General features: G+C 51.5%; 1 protein-coding gene across 1 annotated transcript; it reads right to left on the reverse strand.

Moving 5' to 3' along the window:
* Window positions 1–16,251: 16,251 nt before the first annotated feature.
* On the reverse strand, window positions 16,252–20,732 carry LOC308531628 (chymotrypsinogen B; the record flags this gene model as incomplete). The annotated part of the gene is made up of 7 exons (XM_081108646.1): window positions 16,252–16,470; window positions 16,863–16,996; window positions 17,961–18,141; window positions 18,329–18,407; window positions 18,482–18,561; window positions 18,641–18,744; window positions 20,675–20,732. 7 exons carry the CDS (start codon window positions 20,730–20,732, stop codon window positions 16,309–16,311), a joined length of 798 nt encoding a protein of 265 aa, XP_080964772.1. The 3' UTR covers window positions 16,252–16,308.
* Window positions 20,733–24,158: the final 3,426 nt, after the last annotated feature.

Below are 24,158 nucleotides of genomic sequence, written 5' to 3' on the forward strand. Positions count from 1 at the left end.
GGAGGTTTTGTGACATGAGCACGATTGATTATTAAATCATCAGCCATTGGGCCAGCCCCACCCCTCCCTGGAGGAGGTGAGCGATTAGGATTGAAAGTCCCAACTCTAAGGGACCCCATGAGGCTCGCAACCAGGGCAGCCATGGGCAGCAGCAGTTCCTCCCTGACTATCCCCAAGGCCCCCGTTTCTCTGACGTCTTAGCCAAGCAGACCAGCCTCGGCTCCTTTCCCCAGCCCTTTGTTTCACTGTCCCAGCTTTAATGAACATCCTCTAAAATTCACATGGACTCATATTGTGGCATCTTTTCCTTCACAAAGTAAAGAACCCACACACTGTTGGCTGGCCCCAGGCAGACCCGTTCAGGGCCAGGCCCCCTTTCCGGTAACATTATGTACACAATCTCACCACGTCAGCCACCTCCCATTGGGGCAAAGCCCATAGTACACTTTGGAAGTTGCCCCACGGGCCATCTAGCAAGCCTTACCTTGATAACCCCTGGCCTCGCATTCCAAGGTGAGTCCTTGACCACATCTGACTACATTTTCTGGAGTCTCTGGACCAAACTTGAGTCTACCTGGCTTTCCCTGTGGTTTTGGACTAAGCACCTACCCCTTGAGAACCAGCTCTCAGCCTTCTATTGGGTTTGCCAATGCCCCCAAATATCCCAAAATGGCATCCTGCTTACTCTGATTTGAAGTTATTTGAGACTTGAAACAATAAATTACCTAGAAGAAAACATGGGTACTAAACTTAGAGACTTTGGTCTTAGAGAGGATTTTAATGAATTTGACTTCAATGGCAAGATAATTAAAAGCAAAAATGAATGAACAAGACTACATCAAACTAAAAAGCTTCTGCAAAGCTAAAGAAACCCTCAACAAAACAAAAAGGTAAACCAACCAAATGGGAGAAGATATTTGCCAACAACAGCTTTGACAAGAGGTTAATATCCAAAATATATCAAGAACTCATGCAACTCAACAACAAAAACAATTAAAAAATGGCCTAGCCAGCATGGCTCAATGGTGGAGCAGGCGGTCACTGTTCAATTCCCGGTCAGAACACATGCCTCGAGTGTGGGCTTGATCCCTAGTAAGGGGCGTGCAGGAGGCAGCCAATCAATAATTCTCTCTCATCATTTATGTTTCTATCTCTCTCTTCCTCTTTGAAATCAATAAAAATATAAAAAATAAAAAATTCTCACTCATTTTTTTAAAAAAATGAGCAGAGGACCTGAACAGACACTTCTCTCAAAAAGACATACAGCTCTGGCCAGTGTGGCTCAATGGTTGAGCATCGACTCATGAACCAGGAGGTCATGGTTCAATCGCAGTCAGGGCACAGGCCCGGGTTGTGGGCTCAATCCTCAGTGGGGGGTATGAAGGAGGCAGCCATTCAATGATTCTCTCGCATCATTGATGTGATTATCCCTTCTCCCTCTCCCATCCTCTCTGAAATCAGTTTTTTAAAAAACACAGATAAATAAAAAGATGCTCACCTTCACTAGGTATTAGGGAAATGCAAATCAAAACTATACCCTTGCCGAAACCGGTTTGGCTCAGTGGATAGAGCGTCGGCCTGCGGACTGAAAGGTCCCAGGTTCGATTCTGGTCAAGGGCATGTACCTGGGTTGCGGGCACATCCCCGGTGGGGGGTGTGCAGGAGGCAGCTGATCGATGTTTCTCTCTCATCGATGTTTCTAACTATCTCTCTCCCTTTCTCTCTGTAAAAAAATCAATAAAATATATTTTTTTAAAAAAACTATACCCTTGCCCTGGCTAGTGTGGCTTAGTCGTGCACTGCCAGAGGTTCTTTCAGTGACTAACAGGCAGCTGGCAGGAGGAGGCAGGCAAAGGCGGATCTTGGGGTGACTTGGGCCTTTTGCCGACCTGTTCTTGGGTTGGGTGCTGGTGGAAGCCAGCCTCGGTGTGCAGCTTGGTCCTTCCCATGCACACCCAGGCTCAGCAGAGGCAGCCACAAACTCTGGGTCGCTTTGTAACTCCAAACAGGTTGCCCAGGGCCAGTCACAGGCAGCATCTAACATTGACCTGCACTGGAGTACCTCCCAAAAGGCCCCAATGGTGGGCTTCAGACAACATCAGAGCAGGACCCAGTTAGCTCCGCAAGCAGCATATCCAAAGGTATATCTCTACAGGCGCCAGACCCTGCTGAGGCAAATTCCGCTTCATGTGATCAGCACCTGCCCAGCAGCTTGTGCTCTGAGGTCAGGGTTGATCCTCATAGTCAGCCAGTCTGAGGATTCGCTCCATGCACAGATGAATCAACAGCAACCAAGACTCAACTACAACAGGAGGGCTCACATAACTCACACAACTCACACAAGAGACATTCCTTAAGCACCTAGCTCAGGTGGTCAGGGTCCCTCAGGCCACCTACTACATAAGTCCACCATAGCAGATCTACCTAATATACAGAAACAAACACAGAGAGGCAGCAAAAATGGGGAGACAAAGAAACATGTCCCAAATGAAAGCACAGGAAAAAGCTCCAGAAAAAGAACTCCAGAAATGAAGGCAAGCAATCGTCCAGATATAGAGTTCAAAACAATGGTTATAAGGATGCTCAAGGAATTTAGTGAAAACTCCAGCAGCATCAAAAAGGACAAACCAGGGGTATGGGCTGGATGGAGGGGGGCAAAAGGGGAGGGAGTGGGGGACATCTGTAGTACTGTCAAGAATTAAAAAATATTTTTTAAAAGGACACAAATCATAAAAAAGAATCAGTCTGAAATGAAGAATGCACTAGAAGGAATCAACAGTGGGTTAGATGAAGCAGAAGACTGAATCAGTGATTTGGAAGACAAAGTAGCAGGAAACACCCAATCAGAGCAGCAAAAAAACAAAAAGAATTTTTAAAAAATGAGGATAGTTTAAGGAACTCTTGGGACAGCATAAAGTGTAACAACATCTGCCTCATAAAGGTACCAGAAGGCGAAGAGAGAGAGCAAGGAATTGAGAACCTATTTGAAGAAAAAATGGTTAAAAACTTCCCTAACCTGGTGAAGGAAAAACACACACAAGTCTAGGAAGCACAGAGTCCCAAACAAGAAAACCCAAAAAGGCCCACCCCAAGATACATCATAATTAAAATGGTAAAGGTTTCCCCGGCCGGTTTAGCTCACTGGTTAAAGTGTCAGCCCACAGACCAAAGGGTCTTGGGTCTGATTCCTGGCCAAGAGCAAGTACCTCAGTTGCAGGTTCGACCTCAGCCCCTGTTGGGGCATGTGCAGGAGGCAACCAATCAATGTGTCTCTCCCACATCAGTCAATTTCAATCTCTCTCTCTCCCTCCAGCCCGCCCTCCCTCCCTTTCTCTCCCTCCCTTCCCCTCAATGAAAAAATATTGTCGGGTGGGGAATTTAAAAAAATGGTAAGGATTAAAGACAAAAGAGAGAATCTTTTTTGTTGTTAATCCTCACCTGAGGATTTTTTCCTCATTGATTTTTAGAGAGAGCAGAGGGGTGGGAGGGAGGGAGGGAGTGAGGGAGAGAGAGAAACAGTGTGAGAGACACACATCTTTTGGTTGCCTCCTGTATGCACGCCAACTGGGACCAGGGATGGAACCCACAAACCAGGTATGTGCCCTTGACTAGCAATTGAACCTGCGACCCTTCAGGGTGTGTACTGATGCTCTATCCACTCTCCTAGACAGAGCTAAAGAGAGAATCTTTAAAACAGCAAGAGAAATACAGTTACCAAAAACGGAGCTCCCATATGACTATCAGATGATTTCTCAACAGAAAGGATTGACATGAAATATTCAAAATGATGAAAAGCAATGAAATACAACCAAAACTACTCTATCCAGGAAGGCTATCACTTAAAATTGAAGGAGAAATAAAGATCTTCCCAGACAAAAAAAACCCAAAGGAGTTCATTACTACCAAACCAGTATTACAAGATGTTAAAGTGACTTCTTTAAAAAGGAACATAGTTATAAAGAATAAAATGGTAATAAATATGTACCTATCAATAATTACTTTAAGAATATTTCTTGATTTTTTTTTTTTTTAGAGAGAGAGAGAGGAAGGAAGAGGCAGAGCAAGAGAGCAACATTGATAAGAGAGAGAAACATTGACTAGCTGCCTCCTGCATGCCTCTCATTGGAGAGCAAGCCCAAAACCTGGGCATGTGACCTTACCAGGAACCAAACCAGCAACCTTTGGGTACATGGGATGACACTCAACCAATGGAGCCACACCATCCAGGGCCAATAATTACTTTAAATGTAAATGGCTTATATGCTCCACTCAAAAGGCATAGGGTAGCCCTGGTTAGATGGCTCAGTTAGTTGGAACATTGTCCCATACACCTAAAGGTTACGGGTGTGATTCCCGGTCAAGGCACATACCTAGGTTGTGGGTTAGATAACCGGTCGGGGGGAGTGCAGTAGGCAACCGATTGATGTTTCTCTATCACATAAATGTCTTTCTGTGTGTGTGTTTCTCTTTCTCTTTCTCAAATAAAAACAAACATGTCATCGGGTGAGGATTAAAAAGACAGACATAGGGTAGCTGAATGAATAAGAAAACAAGACTCACATATATGCTGTCTACAAGAGACCCACCTCAGAACAAAAGGTACACAGAGACTGAAAGTAAAGTAATAGAAAAAGATGAAAATGAAAATGGAAAAATAAAAGCTGGGGTAGTAATACTTATATCAGACATAATAGACTTTCAAAGGCTATAAAAGAGACAAAGAAGGATACTAAATAATGATAAAGAGAGCAATCCAACAAGATGGTATTACCCCTTATAAACATTTATGCATCTAACATAGGAGTATATATATATATATATATATATATATATATATATATATATATATCAAATCTTGATGGACATAAAGGGAGAGAGTGACAGTAATACAGTCATAATAGGGAATTTTAACATCTCATTGACATCAATGAATAGGTCTTCCAGACAGAAAACCAAATAGTCTTAAATGACATACCAGCAAGATAAATTTAATTGATAATTTCAGAGCATTTCATTCCAAAGCAGCAGAATATACACTATTTTCAAGTGCACATGGAACATTTTCTAAGATAGACCACATGTTAGGACACAAAACAAGTCTTAATAAATTTAAGAAGATTGAAATCATATCAAGCATCTTCTCTGACCACCATGGTATGAAACGAGAAGTCAGTTACAAGAAAAACCTGAAAATACACAAACACATGGAGGCTAAATAACATGGTACTAAACAATGAATGGGTTAGCAATGAGATCAAGGAGGAAACTACAACATACTTTGAGACAAATGAAAGTGGGAACACAACAACCCAAAATCTATGGGACATAATGAAAGCAGTCCTAGGAGGGAAATTCATAACATTACAGGCCTAACCCAAGAAACAAGAAAAATATCAAATAAACCATTTAACCTTACACCTACAGGAACTAGAAAAATAACAAGCAAAGCCCAAAGTGAGTAGAAGAAAGGAAATAATAAAGATGAGAGCGGAAATAAACAAAATAGAGTCTAAAAAAAAAATACAAAGGTGAAAGCAAAAGCTGGTTGTCTGTAAAGATAAGGCCTAGCTCGGTGGCTCAGTGGCTGAGCATCCACCTGTGAACCAGGAGGCCATGGTCAGATTCCTGGCCTGGGGTTGGGGCCCGGGTTGCAGGCTCAATCCCCAACAGGAAACAATAGGAGGCAGCTCATCAATGATTCTCTCTCTCACTGATGTTTCTATCTCTTTCTTCCTCTCCCTTTCTCTCTGAAATCAATAAAAAAATATTTTTTTAAAGAAAAGATAAACAATTTGGATAAACCTTCACCCAAACTCACCAAGGGAACAAAAAGAGATGACCCAAATAAGTAAAATCAGAAATGAAAGAAAAGTAAAACTGACACCACAGAAATACAAAGAATTAAGAAAATATTACAAACAACTACCAACAAATTTGGCAATCTGGAAGAAATTGATACATTCCTAAAAACATGCAATCTTCCAAAACTGAATCAAGAAGAAACAGAAATATGAAAAGACCTATTACATATAATTAAATCAAAGCAGTAATAAAAAATTTTTCAACTAATAAAAAGTCCTGGACAAGATGGCTCCACAGGTGAATTTTATCAAACATCTAAAGAAGAACTAACACTTCTCCTTCTCAAACTATTCCACAAATTCAAGAGGAGGGAAAACTCCCAAGTTCATTTTATGAGGCCAGTATTATCCTAATTCCAAAACCAGATAAAGACACTACAAAGAAAGAAAATTATAAGCCAATAGCCCCGATGAACTTCAATGCAAAAATCCTTAACAAAATATTGGCAAACCAAATCCAACAATACAGTAAAATGACCATACACTATCAAGTGGGATTTATTCCTGGAATGCAAGTTTGGTACAAGATCTGCAAATCAATTAATGTGATACACCACAAACAAAAAAGAAGGATAAAAATTATATGGTCATATCAATAGATGCAGAAAAAGATTTGACACTATCCAGCACCCATATATGATAAAGACTCTCAGCAAAGTGGGAACTGAGGGGACATATCTCAACATAATCAAGGCCATGTATGACAAACCCACTACTAACACCAGACTCAGTGGAGGAAAAGAAAACTAAAAGCATTTCCCTTTAAGTCAGGAACAAGACAGGATAGCCACTTCCACCACTCTTATTCAACAGAGTGCTGGAATCAAGACAAGAAGAAATAAAAGGCATCCAAATTGGAAAGGAAGAAATAAATTCTCATTAGTTGCAGATGACATGATACTGTATATGGAAAACCCTAAAGATTCCACCAAAAAAATTACTAGAACTAAATAAATTTCATAAATAGCGGGAAACAAAATAGCTATTCAGAAATCAGTTGCATTTTTTTAATATTTTATTGATTTTTTACAGAGAGGAGGGGAAAGGGATACAGAGTCAGAAACATCGATGAGAGAGAAACATCGATCAGATGCATCCTGTATGCCCCCTACTGGGGATGTGCCCACAACCAAGGTACATGCCCTTGACCAGAATCGAACCTGGGACCCTTGAGTCCGCAGGCCGACGCTCTATCCGCTGAGCCAAACCGGTTAGGGCTCAGTTGCATTTTTATACACCAACAATGAACTATCAGAAATGGAAACTAAGAAAAAAATCCAATTTATAATTGCATAAAAAAATACCTAGGAATAAATTTAACCAAGGAGGTGCAAGACCTGTACTCATAAAATTGTAAGACACTGAAGAAAGTGAAGCTACAACTAAATGGAAGCACATAACAGACTCATAGATAACAATAATAATAATAATAATAACATTGTTAAAACGTCCATACTACTCAATGCAATCTACAGATTTAACATATTTCTTATACAAATACAAATGCTATATTTCACAGAACTAGAAGAAATAAAAAAAATCTCTGTGGAACCACAAAATACCCTGACAGCAATCTTGAGAAAGGAGAACGAAGTTGAAGGTATCATTCTACCTGATAGCAAACTCTATTCCAAGGCTATAGTAATCAAAACATCATGGTACTAGCATAAAAACAGGCATAGAGCAAAGACACAGAATAGAGAGCCCAGAAATAAACCCATGCCTATATGGTCAATTAATATTTGACAAAGGAAGCAAGAAATACAATGAAGTAAAGACAATTTATTCAATAAATGGTGTTGGAAAAATTGGACAGTTACATGCCAAATAAAATTAAACTAGAGCACCTTCTTATACCATATACAAGAATAAACTCTAAATGGATTAAAGACTTAAATGTAACACTTGAAACCATAAAACTCCAAGAAGAAAACATAGGCAGTGAAATCTGTTATTTTTCTTAGCAATATGTTTTCTGACATATTTCCTTGGGCAAGGGGAACAAAAGAAAAAAATCAACAAATGGGACTCCATCGAACTAAAGTTTTTGCACAGCAAAGGAAACCATCAACAAAACAAAAACACAACCTACTGAATGGGTGAAGATATTTGCTAATGACAAATCTGGTAAGGAGTTAATATCCAAAATTTACAAAGGAATAATTCAGCTCAACACCACAAAACCCAAAACAACCCAATTAAAAAATGGGCAAAGGGCCTGAACAAACACTTCTCCAAAGAGGATACACAGATGGCCAATAGACATAGGAAAGGATGCTCACCACGCTTAACCAGAGAAATGCAAATTAAAACCCAATGAAACCTCACACCTGTCAGATGGCTATCATCAATAAATCAACAAACAAACAGCAAGTGCTGGGGTGGAGGTGGAGGAGGAGAAAAGGGAACCCTCATGCACTGCTGATGGGGATGCAGATCGGTGCAGCCACTGTGGAGAACAGTATGGAGTTACCTCAAAAGGTTGAAGATGGAACTGACTTATGATCCAACGATTCTACTTCTGGGTATATACACATGAAGAAACCCAAAACACCAGTTCAAAAAAATACCATCACCCCTATGTTCACTGCAGCGTTGTGAAGCAGCCCAAGTGCCCATCAATAGATGAGTGGATAAAAAAGTGGCGGTACATTTATACAATGGAATATTACTTGTCCATAAAACAGAATGAAATCTTGCCCTTTGCGACAGCATGGATAGACATAGGGGGTATTATGCTAAGTGAAACAAGTCAATCAGAGAACGACAAATACCATATAATTGCATTTTTATATATGGAATCTAAAGAACAATATAAAGGAACAAACAAAACAGAAACAGACCCAACTACAGAGAACAGACTGATGGTTGCCAGAGGGGAGGGGGATTCGGGAACCGGGTAAAAAAGGGGAAGGGATTAAGGAGTACAAACTGGTGCTCGCTTCGGCAGCACATATACTAAGAAGTACAAACTGGTAGTTACAAAATAATTACAGGGAAGTAAAGTACTGCATCGCCGTCCCAGCCACCACTCCCCGCCCAGCCCTGCTGGTGGGACTTCAGCTGCTCACCCAGCCCCTAGGGGCCCCTACACAGGGCCTCCCCTTTGCCACAGGTTCCTGGCTGTTCCTAGCAGCCTCGTGGTTTGGTCTGGCCAGTGGCCAAGGGCGAGCTTCCTCACACAAGGCGAGCCCCTCTGGGTTGGGAGGAATTAGAGGCCCCAGTTCCTGTCCCTGTTCCTCGTGGTGCCACACACACTGACGGCTCTGCACCTGGAGCCATTTTCAACAACATCGCTGAGCCCAGAGCAGCCCTTCCTGCCAGCGCCTGAAATGGGCCGATGCCACCTCAGGGATCTCACGCCTCAACAACCGGGGTGCAGCCAAGGTCCTGAGAGACAAGTACGTTCTCTGCTCCCAAACCAGGCAATGGTGACTGCAGGCAGCCCAGTCCCTGGGGAGACCGGCCGTACTGCCCGCAGCTGACTTCCATGGCCCGTGGCCCGTGGCCCTTCTGCTGGAGCTTCCAGCTGCACCGGCTCAATCAGACACCTGCCTGGGCGCCTCGGGGTTATTCCCACCCACATCCTCCTCTCAGCACAGTGACCTGCATTGCCTTGGGGTACCAGACATTAGGGACTCTGACTGAGGCACCCACTTACCTCTCAGGAGATTCAATTAGCAGCTCTCTGGCACAATGTTCTTTGGAACTTCTATCTGCCCCCCCCCCCGCCCCCCGCAACCCAGCAGCTGGTCTCACTGAGCCAGAACCACCTTTTTTCTTTTAGAGAGAGGGGAGGGAAGTGGGGAGAGAGAGGTCAGCTGCCTTATGTACGTGCCCTGACTGGAATTGAACCTGCCACCTTCTGGTGCATGGGATGATGCTCCAACCTACAACTGGCCAGGGCAGAGAGCCACATATATATACTAGAGGCCTGGTGCATGAAATTCGTGCACTCTGGCGGGGGGGGGGGCTCCCTCAGCCTGGACTATGCCCTCTCACAGTCCGGGACCCCTTGGGGGAGGTCTGCTTGCCAGCTTAGGCCCGACCCCCCCCCCCCGCCCCGGGCAGTCAGATATCCCTTGTGCAGTCCAGGGCCCCTCGCTCCTTACCGCCTGCCTGCAGCAGAGGCGGGAGAGGTTCCTGCCACCGCCACTGTGCTCACCAGCATGAGCCTGGCTTCTGGTTAAGCACTGCTCCCCCTGTGGGAGCACACTGACCACCAGGGGGCAGCTCCTGTGTTGAGCGTCTTCTCCCTGGTGGTCAGTGCAGGTCATAGCGACTAGCTGTTCCATTGTTCTATTTGCATATTAGGGTTTCATTACATAGGACAGCGGTTCTCAACCTGTGGGTCGCGACCCCTTTGGGGGTCGAACAACCCTTTCACAGGGGTCGCCTAAGACCATCGGAAAACACATATATAATTACATATTGTTTACAGTAGCAAAATGACAGTGATGAAGTAGCAACGAAAATAATTTTATGGTTGGGGGTCACCACAACATGAGGAACTGTATTAAAGGGTCGCGGCATTAGGAATGTTGAGAACCACTGATATAGGACATATATATGTATAATTTTTTTTTTTTTTCAGAGAGGAAGGGAGAGGGAGAGGGAGAGATGGAAACATCACTGATGAGAGAGACTCATTGATTGGCTGCCTCCTGCACGCCCCACACTGGGGGTCGGGCCCACAACCCTGGTATATGCCCAGGCCTGGAATCAAACCATGACCTCCTGGTTCATAGGTCAACACTCAACCACGCTGGCAGCACTCTGGCAGGGATATATATATATACACATATTTTTAATTTCAGAGAGGCGGGAGATGGAGAGACAGAGAGAAACATCGATGGGCTGCCTCCTGCTTGCCTCCTACTGGGAATCGAGCCTGCAACCGGAGCAGGACCCTGACCAGGAATTGGACCATGGACCGCCGCCTTCTGGTGCTCGGACGACACTGAGCCGCACGCTGGGCGAGAACCACCTTTTTAAAGAAACTCCCCTTAGTCGCTTTCAGGTAAGTGGTCCCCTGAACGGATCAAACTCCTCCCAGGCCCTCTTGCTTCACCCTGGGCCTGCACATTGCTCCAGTGGTTACACTCGCCCGAACCCCACCCTTGGTCCTCCCTGGCACTCCTCCCGTTTCCACCCCAAGACGCGTCTGTTACTCTGTCCTCTGACTCCACTTCCCCCTTGTGCTGGGATTTTCCCGCCATCTCACCATCTGCTCCTCACTGCGCCCTGATCCAGGGCCGAGAGTCCAAGGTGGTCCCCTCATCTCTGAGCGCCCCCTCCCCCAGCCGCAGCCCCCCACACGGGGAGGACGCTCCAACCCCCTGCTGGCCTCACTGCCGCTTCCTCACAGGGGGAGAGAGAGAGAAAGAGAGAAAGAGAGAAAAAGAGAGAGAGAGAGAGAGAGAGAGAGAGAGAAAGAGAGAGAGAGAGAGAGAGAGAGAGAGGTGGGGGGGAGAGAGAGAGAGAGAGAGAGAGAGACCCCTGCATGTGCCACACCCGGGCAGGTGCCCCAACTGGGAACCAAACCAAGACCCCCTGGCGTATAGGCTGACGCCCAACCACTGAGCCACACCGGCTGGCGCTGCTACAATTTTACTTAGATGTGTACTTTCTTGGTTACAACGTGCCTCCCCGACTTCTCACATATCTGCTGCCCAGGCTGTTAAACAGGGTGGGTTGCTTTGCAGCCGGCTGCCTCCAGCAGACACGGTGCCCCATGGAGAGGGAGAGCCAGGCCGCCCCCCCTCCCGCCCCCCCCCCCACCTCCCCATGAAGTTCCCCTTGTTTTAGAGATCTCAGGTGGCTCAGACACTAACTGGCCGCTGGTTTTTCCTTCCCGCGCTTTAATCCCCACACTGATGTTTCACATTCACCAATAAAGAGTGAACTGGGAAAACCCTGGGCCCCAGTAAAAGCAGAACCCCAGGCCGTGCACTGCTCACAAGTTCCCGGTGCTGCTGCTGGGCTGGGCACCCCACTCTGAGAACCCTGCTCAGAGGGCAGCCCTCCTGCCCCCTAAAGCTCGAACTCTAGTGGATGGTCAAGGACACAGGTGAGTCCGATGGAGCACAATCAGCGTCAACCGGGGGGCAGCTAACCGGTTGAGGCAAGAAAGACCACACAACCCGATGCCCGTCTGAGCTGCTGCCATGCCAGGGTGCTCCCTGAGGCAGCTCAGCCTGCTGCCAGCCATCCTCCACTCTGCCCCAGGGTCCCCGGCATGTGCCCCGCCGGCCGGCTCTGCAGGGCGGGACCCCAGCTGCCACTCATGATGGCAACTGCCGCCACCTGGGCCCTGTTAGCTCAGGTGCCCAGCACACTGCACCTCGGCTCTGTGGTGCCTCCCGCCGACCGCCCTGCCCTGGTGTAGAGGGGGCCCCTCACAGCACAGGGCTCCCTGCCTGGGTGACCGCCGCCCCCACCAGGCCGCTGTGAGTCACGCCCTGGGCCGTCTGCCTTCCACAGCTCATCCCCACTCCCATGCCCACTCCTCTGAGCCTCAGTCACACAGCCATTCTGCATCTCCACTTTGTCTAAAGTGGCCCAGGGCTGCTTGTGTGATCCTGGCAACAGCTATCCCCTCCCCTGCGGGCCTGGCCAGGGTGTTAAGCCACATCCTGGGTGAGTGCACCCAGATCAAACTCTCCCGTGTCCACATATCCACGTTAGGGTCTGTCTGCCCCTCCCCGGATGGAGCAGCCTCAGGGCACAGCCCTCCGAGCTCTGCCGCCCCGGCCACCACCGGCTGCCTGGCCCGTGGGCAGCTCCCTGGGCAGCGATTCCCTCTCCCTTCCCCTCAGCCCAGGCCCCGCACATGGTCGTGGCCAGAGCAGAGGGGGGCTGATGCCAGGGTGCCCGCGTCCTGCGGGGCTGTAACCTTGACACAGCAGACCTGCCTGGGTAGAGGTTTAACCTGGGGGACTTGGCTGCTCGGTGATTAGACCCTGGGCCCAGGCCCCAGCTTCCTCCTGGCGGCGGGCAGAAGGGAGAGCCCTGCTGTGTGCCCTGGGAGGCTCCTGGTAGCTTGTAACTGCCTATAAATCACCCTCCGCCTTTTCTTTTCCTGAAGACCCCGTTGTGCTTAGCAACAGACACAGCATTTCACCGACCGTAGAGTTTCCCCCCCCATTTTCCTCCAACTCCTGAGCAGAGCGCCACCCAGGTCCTCAGCGGTCGTGGAACAATTTCACTGTTACCTTGTGCCGGCGGCGAAGGGGTCCTGGTGGCCAGCCGGCAGCCGCTGCTCCAACGCCAGAATCCCATCCTAGCACCCGCCTGCTGGGACCCACCCGGTCCCAAGGGCCACAGCTCGAGCGCCCCAGGGAGCAGGTTCTGGATGAAGATTCGGATTCAGAAAGTCTGTCGGAGAGCACTCCCGGAATCAACGCCTTGGAAGGGACGGAAGGAGAGACAGTTTGGGGTAAGAGACTGGGCCTTTAAAAGCCCCATGGACCAATCAGGGACCAGGGCTGTCCAGCAAGGAGGCATGACCCTGGTCAAGATGATTCCCTTCAGCTGAGAATATTTACAGAGAAGATGGACAGCTGAGGGCTGGGAGTTATTCCTCGGGGCTCATCACAGCTGGTCCGTGGCTGGTCGGTGGCTGGTCCGTGGCTGGTCGGTGGCTGGTAGGTGACGGGTGACATTCTCCGGATGTGGATTGTGGACGTCTTCCTAATCAGTTCAGGTGTTTCAGTTAATTAGGAAGCAAGTTCGTGGGCAGACAGAAAGGCGGGGCAGCCTGGACCGGGCCTGTGAGTGGGCCCCGCCCTGGGGGATGTTTGTAAACTGACACAGACTCTCGACCAAACGTGGAACTTTTTTGCTAAACTGTGCTTTTCAGAATAAATCCGAATTCAAAAAAGTATATTTGGAACAACTCCGGTATGTTAGACTACTTTTTCAACTATGATTTTTATGAATTTTACATGAAGATCAAGTATTCCTGACGAGAATGTAAAGTTTAATTGAGATGTGTTGTAAGTGCAAATTACACACTGAATTTCAAAGACTTAGTATGAAAAGACGAATGTAAAATGTATCATTAATAATTTTAAAATGTTTGATTCCATGTTGAAATGATAATATGTGGATATATTGAGTTAAATAAAATATGTCAATAAAATTAAATCACCTATTTCTTTTGACTTTTTAAGTAAGCACACGAGATGATTTTAAATAACTTATTTGGGCCAGGCTGGCGTGGCTCAGTGGCTGAGCGTCGACCTATGAAGGTCACAGTTCAATTCCTGGTCAGGGCAAACTCTATCCCGGTGTGGGGCGTGCAGGGGACAGCCAATCAATGATTCTCTCTCATCATTGAAGTGTCTATCTCTCTCTCCGTCTCCCTTCCTCTATGAAATCAATAAAATATATTTTAAAAAATAAAATAACTTACTTGGCTCACGTTATTTCTTTGGTACAACGCTGGGTTAGAAGAAAGTCAGAGGCCAGACACAACCATGCGATTTTCACATTGGCCACCAGGTGGCAGCCTTCTACCAGGACTGCGGTTTTCAGCAACCTGGAGGCCGCCCCTACAAGATCAACATTTTTTTTCCCCCCCCGAGATCAATTTTCAAGGGACTTTAGAGAGAAACATCAAGATGGGGAGACAACTGGGGGGAAAGACCTGGGAGACGAGAGAATGATTTGGACCGGGATTGTGTGGTCATGCCTGTGGGCTCAGCTGCGGGAGGATAAAGTAGGAAACGAGCTGTCAGAACTCTGTCTGCTTCTCCAACTCCAGCGCATTGGGGCGGTGGTGCCTGCCCCACCCAGCCCACCTGGGACAGCCAGTGCCGGTGCCCTCCGAATGAGTGGGAGGTGCAGGTGGTCTGTGCAGTGAGGAGCCAGGAGGACAGGGAGACCACCCCACAGCGGGGGCCGCTGAGCGGGGAACGGAGCCCAGCGCAGTTTCTTGGTGGGACCAGCAGTGAGTAGTGGTGGCTTTCTGGCACCTAGAGCTCGTCCACGGTTGAGCGCAAGGGACTGACACCCGCTGGGCACTTTGGCCTCACTCCATGTTGCAGGCCCTAGTCTGCGGAAATGTGCCCTCACAGGCCAAATACAGAGAATTCTGAGGACCTCAGTTAAACTCACAAACTGAAGCTTCAATAAAAAAAATTACAATAGCTCAAAACCCTCAAATATGTTTAAATCCGTGAGTACATAATTATCCTAAATAACAAAATTAATGGGGTCACTTTTTGGGGATGATAGAGAACAAATTCATTATCTTAAACATCCATAAAGGGGAAAAATGTAAAAAAAAAAATCTGTATAGGAAAAAGAAGTAAGCGTAGGCCCTGCATGAACAGTCCAACTGGATAACTGAGTGAAAGGGGGGAGCCAGCTCTCTAGGGGTCTTCCGGACGGTAAAGGAGAAAGCAATGTTAGAGTTAAGTCCCACCACTGCGCAAGCCCCCAGAGAACTGACAGACTCAGGCACCGACCTCACAAAAAAGAAACAGCCAGTCCTGGCACTCCCCGATGAAGGAAGCCAGGCCCACCTGATCAAGCCTCTAGATGTAACTGCAGAATCTCATCAAGCAGAGGAACAAAGTGGGAGCAATGGTGCCAACCTCTGGCGTGGGATTGACATCTCCCGAGCTCCAGAGTCTAGTGCAGCGGTTCTCAACCTGTGGGTCGCGACCCCTTTGGGGTCGAACGACCCTTTCACAGGAGTCGCCTAAGACCATTGGGAAACACATATATAATTACATATTGTTTTTGTGATTAATCACAATGCTTTAATTATGTTCGATTTGTAACAATGGAAATACATCCTGCATATCAGATATTTACATTACGATTCATAACAGCAGCAAAATTACAGTGATGAAGTAGCAACGAAAATAATTTTATGGTTGGGGGTCACCACAACATGAAGAACTGGATTAAAGGGTCGCGGCATTAGGAAGGTTGAGAACCACTGGCTAGTGTGTGTGCCATGTGGGGGCACCTGGGGTCTGAAGCAGAAAGGGTGAGGACCAGATGCTTGTTCCGGGGCACTGGGTGTGGAGGGGGCTAAAGGCAGAGAAGGGAGCCTGGGGCATGTCATGTGGTGGAGGGAGAGGCCTTCCTGGGTGGGGTATCTTGGTCCCAATGCCCACCCCTCAGGGCTATGGACTGCATAGCCTGCCCCGGGACTCCTGCCTTCCGGGAAGCTCCATGGGCTCCAGCAAGTAGGACCCGAATTCGCCCCCAGGGAGGATGAGATACAACGACAGCTTCCTGAGAAGCGGGGCTGGGGTGGGTGTTGTAGGGATACCTGCACCCTGGAACGCGAGTGGTGATGCCGCCCCCTGGTGGGTCACAGGAAACGGCAGCCCCACACCCCTCAGCCTCACAGACACGCGGAGACAGTGTTCCTGTACAGATGCTTTTATTGGGGACGCTCAGGGCTGGGAGGGCAGGGGCCGCGGGTTCAGTTGTTGGCCAGGATCTCCTCAACCCAGGGCATGAGCTCCGTGACGCGGGCGTACACGGCAGGCGTGGAGGTGGAGCAGGTGCCGCTGCCCCAGGACACGATGCCCACCAGGGTCCAGGTGCCGTCCTTCTGGCAGACCAGGGGGCCACCAGAGTCGCCCTGCAGGAGGAGGAGAGGGCTTGGGTCCAAGCCTGAGAGGTTGCGGGGCCCTAGTGCGCCCTGACCTGGCTGAGCCCGGGCGGGGGGCTGCAGAGAAAGGGCAGTGTGGGCCTGGCCGGCAGGGGATGCTGAGAGCTGGTCAAACCTGCCACCTACTCCTGGAGGCCACCCTCGGTACCACGGCTGAGGACGTCCAGCTCACGGGGTTGGGGGGGGGGGTATCAGATGCCCCCGGGAAGCCCAGAGCGAGCCCTCCCGGGGCACCGGTGAGTGCTGGCCTGGCGTTGGTGGTCACAGGGCAAGGAGGGGGGTTAAGCAGACAGATCCCGGCCTGACAGGGCGGGGGGGGGGGAGGTGAGGTCGTGGGGGGCCCGAGGCCCAGGCAGCCATACCATGCAGGAGGAGACGCCGCTGGCGCCGGCGCAGACCATCACGTCGGTGATCTTGTTGCCCCAGAACTTCTTGCACTCGGCGTTGGACAGGAGGGGCAGGGCCGCCTGCTGCAGCTTCTCAGGGGTCTTGTTGGCTGGAGGGGGAGGGGGGTCAGCGCTTCTCGCCCCGCAGCCGGCCCCGTCCTGCCCGCCCCCCAGGTCCTCATGCTTAGCAACACGATGGCCGATGGCCGTGGGCACAGAGCTCCCCTCCCTCAGGCCCCACCAGCGTCTGTGGGGCGCGGCTCCTCTGGTTCCACACAAACCCCCCACGGGGTTGGGGGCGGCGGGGCCTGCAGGGACCCCCTCCACCCCCTTCCTGCTGCCTCTGTCCTGTCCCAGGACCAGCCGGAGCCGTGGCCCGAGGAGAGCGGAGGAGGCTGCAGGGGAATCAGGCAGGGCCAGCAGCCGGGGAGGGGGACCAGGCCCCACTCTCAGAACCGGAACCAGACCTGGACCTCACTCCCAGCCCAGATGGCAGCGAGCGGGCGGCTCCCCGCTCCTGGGTCTGGGGAGAAGCCAGGCAGGCCCTACCTGCGGGTGCCCAGGTGTTTCTCAGCATCTAACTGTTCACCTTCATTTACTAAGCCACGCCTTTACCATGTGTGGCAGGCGGAATTAACAGGGTTAAGAAATGGGAGATTTATGACTAATTTATGACTAATGGAATTTAGAACAAAAAAAACCCAAGAGCCCTATGGGTCCCGCCTGGAGACCCCCTCGGAGGCAGCCCGACCCCACGGCGCGGGAGGCCCCGCTTTCACCGTTGTACTTGGTCTTGCCCCGCCCCCCTCCCCGTTGTACTTGGTCTTGCCCCGCCCCCCTCCCCGTTGTACTTGGTCTTGCCCCGCCCCCCCTCCCCGTTGTACTTGGTCTTGCCCCGCCCCCCCCTCACCGTTGTACTTGGTCTTGCCCCGCCCCCCTCACCGTTGTACTTGGTCTTGCCCCGCCCCCCTCACCGTTGTACTTGGTCTTGCCCCGCCCCCCCTCACCGTTGTACTTGGTCTTGCCCCGCCCCCCCCTCACCGTTGTACTTGGTCTTGCCCCGCCCCCCCTCACCGTTGTACTTGGTCTTGCCCCAGCCGGTGGTGGCGCACAGGGTGCCGGCGGGGAAGTCATCGTCGGCGCTGGGCAGGCACACGGCGGACACGGTCTGGGAGAAGCGGGCGGGCGTGGCCAGCTTCAGCAGGGTGATGTCGTTGCGGACGGTGAGCATGTTGAACTTGGGGTTCTTGAACACCTGTGGGCGGGGCAGGCCGCGAAGGCGAGGCCCTGGGGTAACTCCGCCATCTGCCGCTTTCAAGGAGCCACCTCCTCTCTCCCGCTCCCCCCGACCCCCACCCAGAGCCGGGCGGAGCCGGGACCAGAGCTCCGAGCCCCCGCACCCCCCTCCGCCCCCACAGCCCCCGCCCGTCCGCGGCGGCTACCTTTTCGATCTTCAGGACCTGGATGTTCTCCTCATCCGAGCCCTGGTCAAACTCGCCGGCCACGACCACGTGGGAGGTCCTGGCGGGAGATGGGGGTTAGGGACCAGCACACGCCTGCCCCCCGCCCGGCCCCCGGAGCCGCCCGGGCCTCACCTGACCCCGCAGTGGGCGGCAGTCACCACCCAGTCCTCGCTGATGAGGGAGCCGCCGCAGAAGTGGAAGCCGGTTTTGTCCTGGAGGAGGACGGAGGTCAGCGCCGGCCGGACGGCGGCCGCCCCGCGGGCCCCCCACCCCCGCGTGTCCCTCGCTCACCTGCAGGGACACCTGCCAGGGCCAGGAGCCGGGGACGGCGTCCTCCCCATTGACGATCCTGGACAGGCCGCTCAGCACGGGGTGGATGGCGGGGACCCCGCAGCCTGGGTGCGGGGACAGGAGGGGGTGAGGAAGGGCCGGGCCTGGAGCCCGTCTGCGGAAATCTGGTTCCTTCCGCACCCGCCCGGCGGCACAGGCCCCACTGCGCTCCCTCCCGCCCCGCAACCTGTGGGCTCAGGACCCCTGCAGCCTGGGACCCGGCACCTTGCAGGATGGGAGCGGGGAGCGGACAGGCGCTGAGGGGGCCGCCGGCCTGGCCCGCCCCTCCTTGCTGAGACCTCGGCCTTCAAAGCTCACGGTCCTCAGTAACCGGGGAGCAAAGCACCAACCTCAGGGGCAAAGCTCACCGGTGAGATGTGTGTGTGTGTGTGTGGGGGGGGGGGGATTATAACCCAAGTGCAGGGGGCATGGGGAGCGCTGACCCGCCCAGGGAGTGTGAAAAGCTCCGTTTGCCACAGCTGGGCCCACTCTCCAGTCTCTATTCCAGAGTTTCAGAAACTACTCATTGTACAGAATTTTTGTTTCTTAATCCTATATAATAAAAGGGTAATATGCAAATCGACCCAACTGCACGCAGAATGACGGGTCGCTATGACGTGCACTGACCACTGGGGAGCAGACGCTCAACGCAGGAGCTGCCCCCTGGTGGTCAGTGCACGCTCACAGGGGGAGCGCCCCTCAGCCATAAGCCCAGCGGCCGCCTCCAGGGCAGCACCAAGGATGTCGGACTGCGGCTTAGCCTAAGCTGTCAGCGGACATCCCCAAGGGCTCCCGACTGCGACAGGGTGCAGGCCGGCCTGAGGGACCCTCCCCCCCGAGTGCACCGATGTCTGCACTGGGCCTCCAGGTAATAAAACAGAACTTTGAAAGGACTCGTTGAGGAAACAGAAACCCAAGGACTTAAATGGTCGCAGGAGAATGAGAAGAGACAGGTGCTCAATGTGACCATGGCACACCTGGGGCGGGGCCCGCACGTTCTCCCCTGGGTGCCGGTGCCGCAGCCTGTGACCCCTACGGCCCAGCAGGCCACCTGCCCCTCCAGCCCGCGGGACAGGGAGGTGGACCAGCCCCTCACTGAGGGTCGTTACCGCCCAAACATGTCGTCGTAATCATCTAGTCCTTGTCACAGCAAACAGGATTAGCAGCACCCGGGGCTGTATTTACACAGCTGAGCATTTCACGGGGTTAGAATGAGGGAGCCCCACTCCATGGGGACAAATGTACAACATTTCGTGGGTGGGAAAAGGCGTGTGGTAAAACTAGCGCAGAGGGTCCTGCCGTTTATGTAAGTTTTCACGAAGGTTACACTTCGTGGATTTATAAATACGTAGTAATTTGTAAAAACCCGCACAGAACTGAGACACAGCAAGTTCAGGTGCGGCTTCACTGGCCAAGGGGAGGCGGGAGGAGGCAGAGGGGCCTCTCGCTGAATCTAGTGGGTGTTTTATAAGAAATACCTCAGACAAATCTGCTAATGGGGTAACTTTTGCTAAACCCTGATGGTGCAGGGTTGTCATGGAATTTTCTGGATTTTTAATGATTTCTTCGTTTGTTAAAATAGAAAATAAAACGTTAGCAAGTGCCTGAACATGAATAAAGAACCCGGGCCTCCCTCCGCCTTGGGGGGTGTCTGTGACCACACCTTACTCTGCCCACAGCACCAGCCTGGGCCGCTTCTGGGGCCTCAGCCCTCCATGCAGTCCCGGCTGGACTTTTCCTCCTGCCGGGTGCAGGGCTTGAGGGTGCAGGGCATGAGGCCGTGAGACTCGGAAAGCCCCAGAAGCCCTCTGCCCCCTACAGCCTCCGCCTGCCTCTCCCTGTCCAGGCATGCAGGTGCAGGGAAGGGGACTCACAGCTCCCTGTTGGCCAGGCCCCAGGGTTTGCTCCGGACAGAGACCCTCTGTCTCTGGGGTCACAGGGGACTTAGGGACCTTCTCCCCCCCTCCTCCCAGGCCTGGCTGCCCCCATACACACACTCACCGAAGGCGGCTTCCACGAGGGCGAAGCAGGAGAGGAACCAGAGGAAGGCCATGTTGCTCCGTGTGGGAATGTGCAGTGCCTGGGCGAGGGCTCCCTTTTATGTCCCCTGGGGCTCCTCACCCCCCTGGCCCTGCCCAGTCAGAGAAGCCGGAGAGCCACCTGCCCTGTTCTCCGGGGACCTTGGCGATAAGTGGGGGCCAAGCCCCTCTGGCAGCCAGGCTGGCTCTCAGCCTGGGACACACCGGCCCCTGGGAAAGGGGCAGCTGCCCTGCCCAACGTCACCCATTAGACTTGGCAACATCAGGCACCCCCACGGCGCTGCGGGCAAGGCCAGCATCCCACCAGGGATCAAAGAATTCACGCAAAGAGGCCCAGCTGGTCGTCGCTGGGAGGCCTCCAGTCCCGTAAACGCAGGCTGCAGGTCCTTAACAGAGTGCTCAGTGCAGCCCTCCTCAGAGATCAAGTCTTAGACAGACATTCTGGGTTACCCAGGGCCCCCCTCGAAACCAGCCCAGCCAAGCAGCTTCAAGGCGGGTGTGAGGGTGTGCGGGGGCCTAAGGAGTCACCCCACGGTGGCCGCCAGCAGGTCACAGTTGCTGGCCATCCATGTCTACCACTGGGTTCCACGAATTCTCTTCTGTGATAATTCACAATATAAGGAACTATTCCTCACATAAAGCTTTTGTCTCATAAAATGCGGCTTTGATTCCACACCTTTAAAGGATGTGCTGAGGAAACTGAAGATAAGGGATGTAATCGTCACAGAACGAGAGAAGGACAGGCATGTGTGTGCATCGGCCGTAAGTGGAGGCGGAATGGCTTCTGTAGGCTCCTCCTCTCCCTGGGCCAGAAACCCAAAGGAATGGAGCACGCGCCACCCTTGCCCTCGGGGTCCCAGGCCCCCGGGAGAGACAGGTGCTAAAATAAGAATATAATGCTTTTTGTGGCGTTATTTACAATAGCCGAGACATGAAAGCAGCCCAAGTGCCTGTCAGCAGATGGTGGATAAAAGAGCTGTGGTACATATATACAATGGAATATTACTTGGCCATAAAAAAGAATAAAATCTCACCATTTGTGACAGCATGGATGGACCTTGGGGGTATTACGCTAAGTGAAATAAGTCAGTCAGAGAAAGACTGATACCATATGCTCTCATTTACATGTGGAATCTAAAAACAATACAACCAACCAACATAGAAACAGACTCATAGATACAGAGAACAGACTGATGGTGCCAGACAGGAAGGAGGTTAGGGGACTGGGTGAAAGAGGTGAAGGGATGAAGTACAGATTAGGGGGTGGCTGGGGAGGAGGGGACTGGAAGAGATTAACGATAGAACATATATGCATATATGCATATCCCATGGACACAGACATGAGCATGGGGAAGACCTGGGGCAGGGTGGGGTTTGGGTGGAGGGGGGCAAAAAGGGAGAAAAGGGGAGACATCTGTAACACTGTTGACAATTTAAAAAGTAGAGATTGTTTGTTACAGAATAGCCACGGGGATGTAAAGTACAGCATAGGAAATACAGTCAATAATATTATAACTATGTATGGTGCCAGGTGAGTACTGGAAATATAGTGGGGAACACCATGTAAAGTAGATGACGGTCTAACCACTAAGCTGTATGTATACCTGAAACCATCCCATATAATAAAAGGCTAATATGCAAATCAACCAAATGGCAGAACGAGTGGTTGCTATGACACTGACTGACCACCTGGGGGCAGATGCTCAATGCAGGAGCTGGCCCCTGGTGGTCAATGTGCTCCCACAGGGGGAGTGCCGCTCAGCCAGAAGCTGGACTCACAGCTGGTGAGTGCAGCGGGGGTGGCGGAGCCTCTCCCACCTCTGCAGCAGCGCTAAGGATGTCCTACTGACAGCTTAGGCCCACGGGGAGTGAGCACAGGCCGGGCTGAAGGAGCCCCACCCCGAGTGCACGAATTTTGTGCACCAGGCCTCTAGTGCAAACTAAAATTGAAAGGAAAAGAAATAATGTCCTGATGTCCGGTAACTGGGAAGAGGGACTGGGGACGCTGCTGCTGGTGACAGTCCTGTGTGGGCCTCGCTGATGAGACGCTTTGAAAAGACAAACTTGGCGGGTGGACTCTCCCGGCACCTCTGGGGCCTGTGGTCACGGTCCCTGGTCTCCGAGGGAGAAGGCCGTCAGGGGAGCAGGAAGTGTCACCAGTCCAGATTTGAACTTGAGTGGCTTTGAAGTTTCGACTTTGATTCGTAAATTTGGGTTTTTTCAGGGTTGTGTGCTCACTGCAGGGGGATATTAAAAATGTCTGTTTAACCACCAGTTGAGCAGGTCTCTGACCATGAAAACAGTGGCCACAGCTCAGCTCAGACGGGCTCCTGAGGCCCGAGCCCGCTCCGTGCGAGGGGCTGACGCGGCCAAACTTCGGGGACACAGGGAGTGGGGCAGCCGCTGTTGCCTAACGGGCTCTGAAGCTCTTTGGTGTTTTCACTGGCTGTGTGTGGCCACCAGGGGTGTCCTGGCTGAGTGCTGGCCTGGGGTTGAGCATCAGGAATCCATATTTAAATTCCAGGCCAGGGTAACTTATTGAAATAGTAACATTTGCTGGAGCTTTTCCCCCTTCACTCATTCCAAGCAGGTAGCCAAGGCATTTGTATTTTTCTAGACTCAGGGACTTTTCCAGAGCAGAGAGCAGATGCAGCCTGTCACCGGCTCTCAGGTCTGTTGCCCATAAACCCTCAGCCGAGGAGGCCCCGCCCTCTCCACAGAGAGATGTGTGCGTGTCTGGTGATGTGTTTTTCACTTTGAGCAATTCCTTTGGTCCCCAGCCCCTCGCCCATTCCAACCAAACCGTGAGGTGAGCACAGCCTGGGAGCAGGGCGGTCATTTTGTTAGAGTGACAGCCATTGTCAGTGCTACAGCCATCCCCTCCTTTCTCTCCACACGAGGGTCCCGTGGAGGGTCACCCCATTCAGCTCTCAGGGGGTAGAACTCTGATTGCTAGAAGCCAGTGGAAACGGGGGTGGGTGGGTGAGGAGAACCCAGCCCCGGCCCACTTTGGCAGTCTGTGGGGGTGTGGGGCTTGGCACTTCGGCCGCCCTCTTGAGACCCGAAGAAGAAAGACAGAAACCCTGGCCCGGAGCGACCCATCACCGGGACCCTGGCCCGGAGCGACCCATCACCGGGACCCTGGCCCAGAGCGACCCCATCGCCGAGCTGCTGAGTGGAGGCTGGAAATTGCGGCCTCCAGATCTCTGCTTGTGTGCACTCATCTGAGAAAAGCAGGTCCCTCTTATTAGCCACTGTCAGCCATGTATTTGATTGCAAAAAGCAAACTTAATGATGCAAAATAATCATAAGAAAGGTGCTGGATGTCTTTCATTTCCCCTTCTGGTCCGCTCTCCCCCTTCACCTTGCTGGCCTCCAGCAGCCTGACCCTCAGGAGGAGACCGCAGCACGGCTCCCGACTCCCCGGCTCTCTGCCTTCC

The sequence above is a fragment of the Myotis nattereri genome, assembly GCF_964212035.1.
Source record: "Myotis nattereri genome assembly, chromosome: 15".
Taxonomy (NCBI): Eukaryota; Metazoa; Chordata; class Mammalia; order Chiroptera; family Vespertilionidae; genus Myotis; species Myotis nattereri.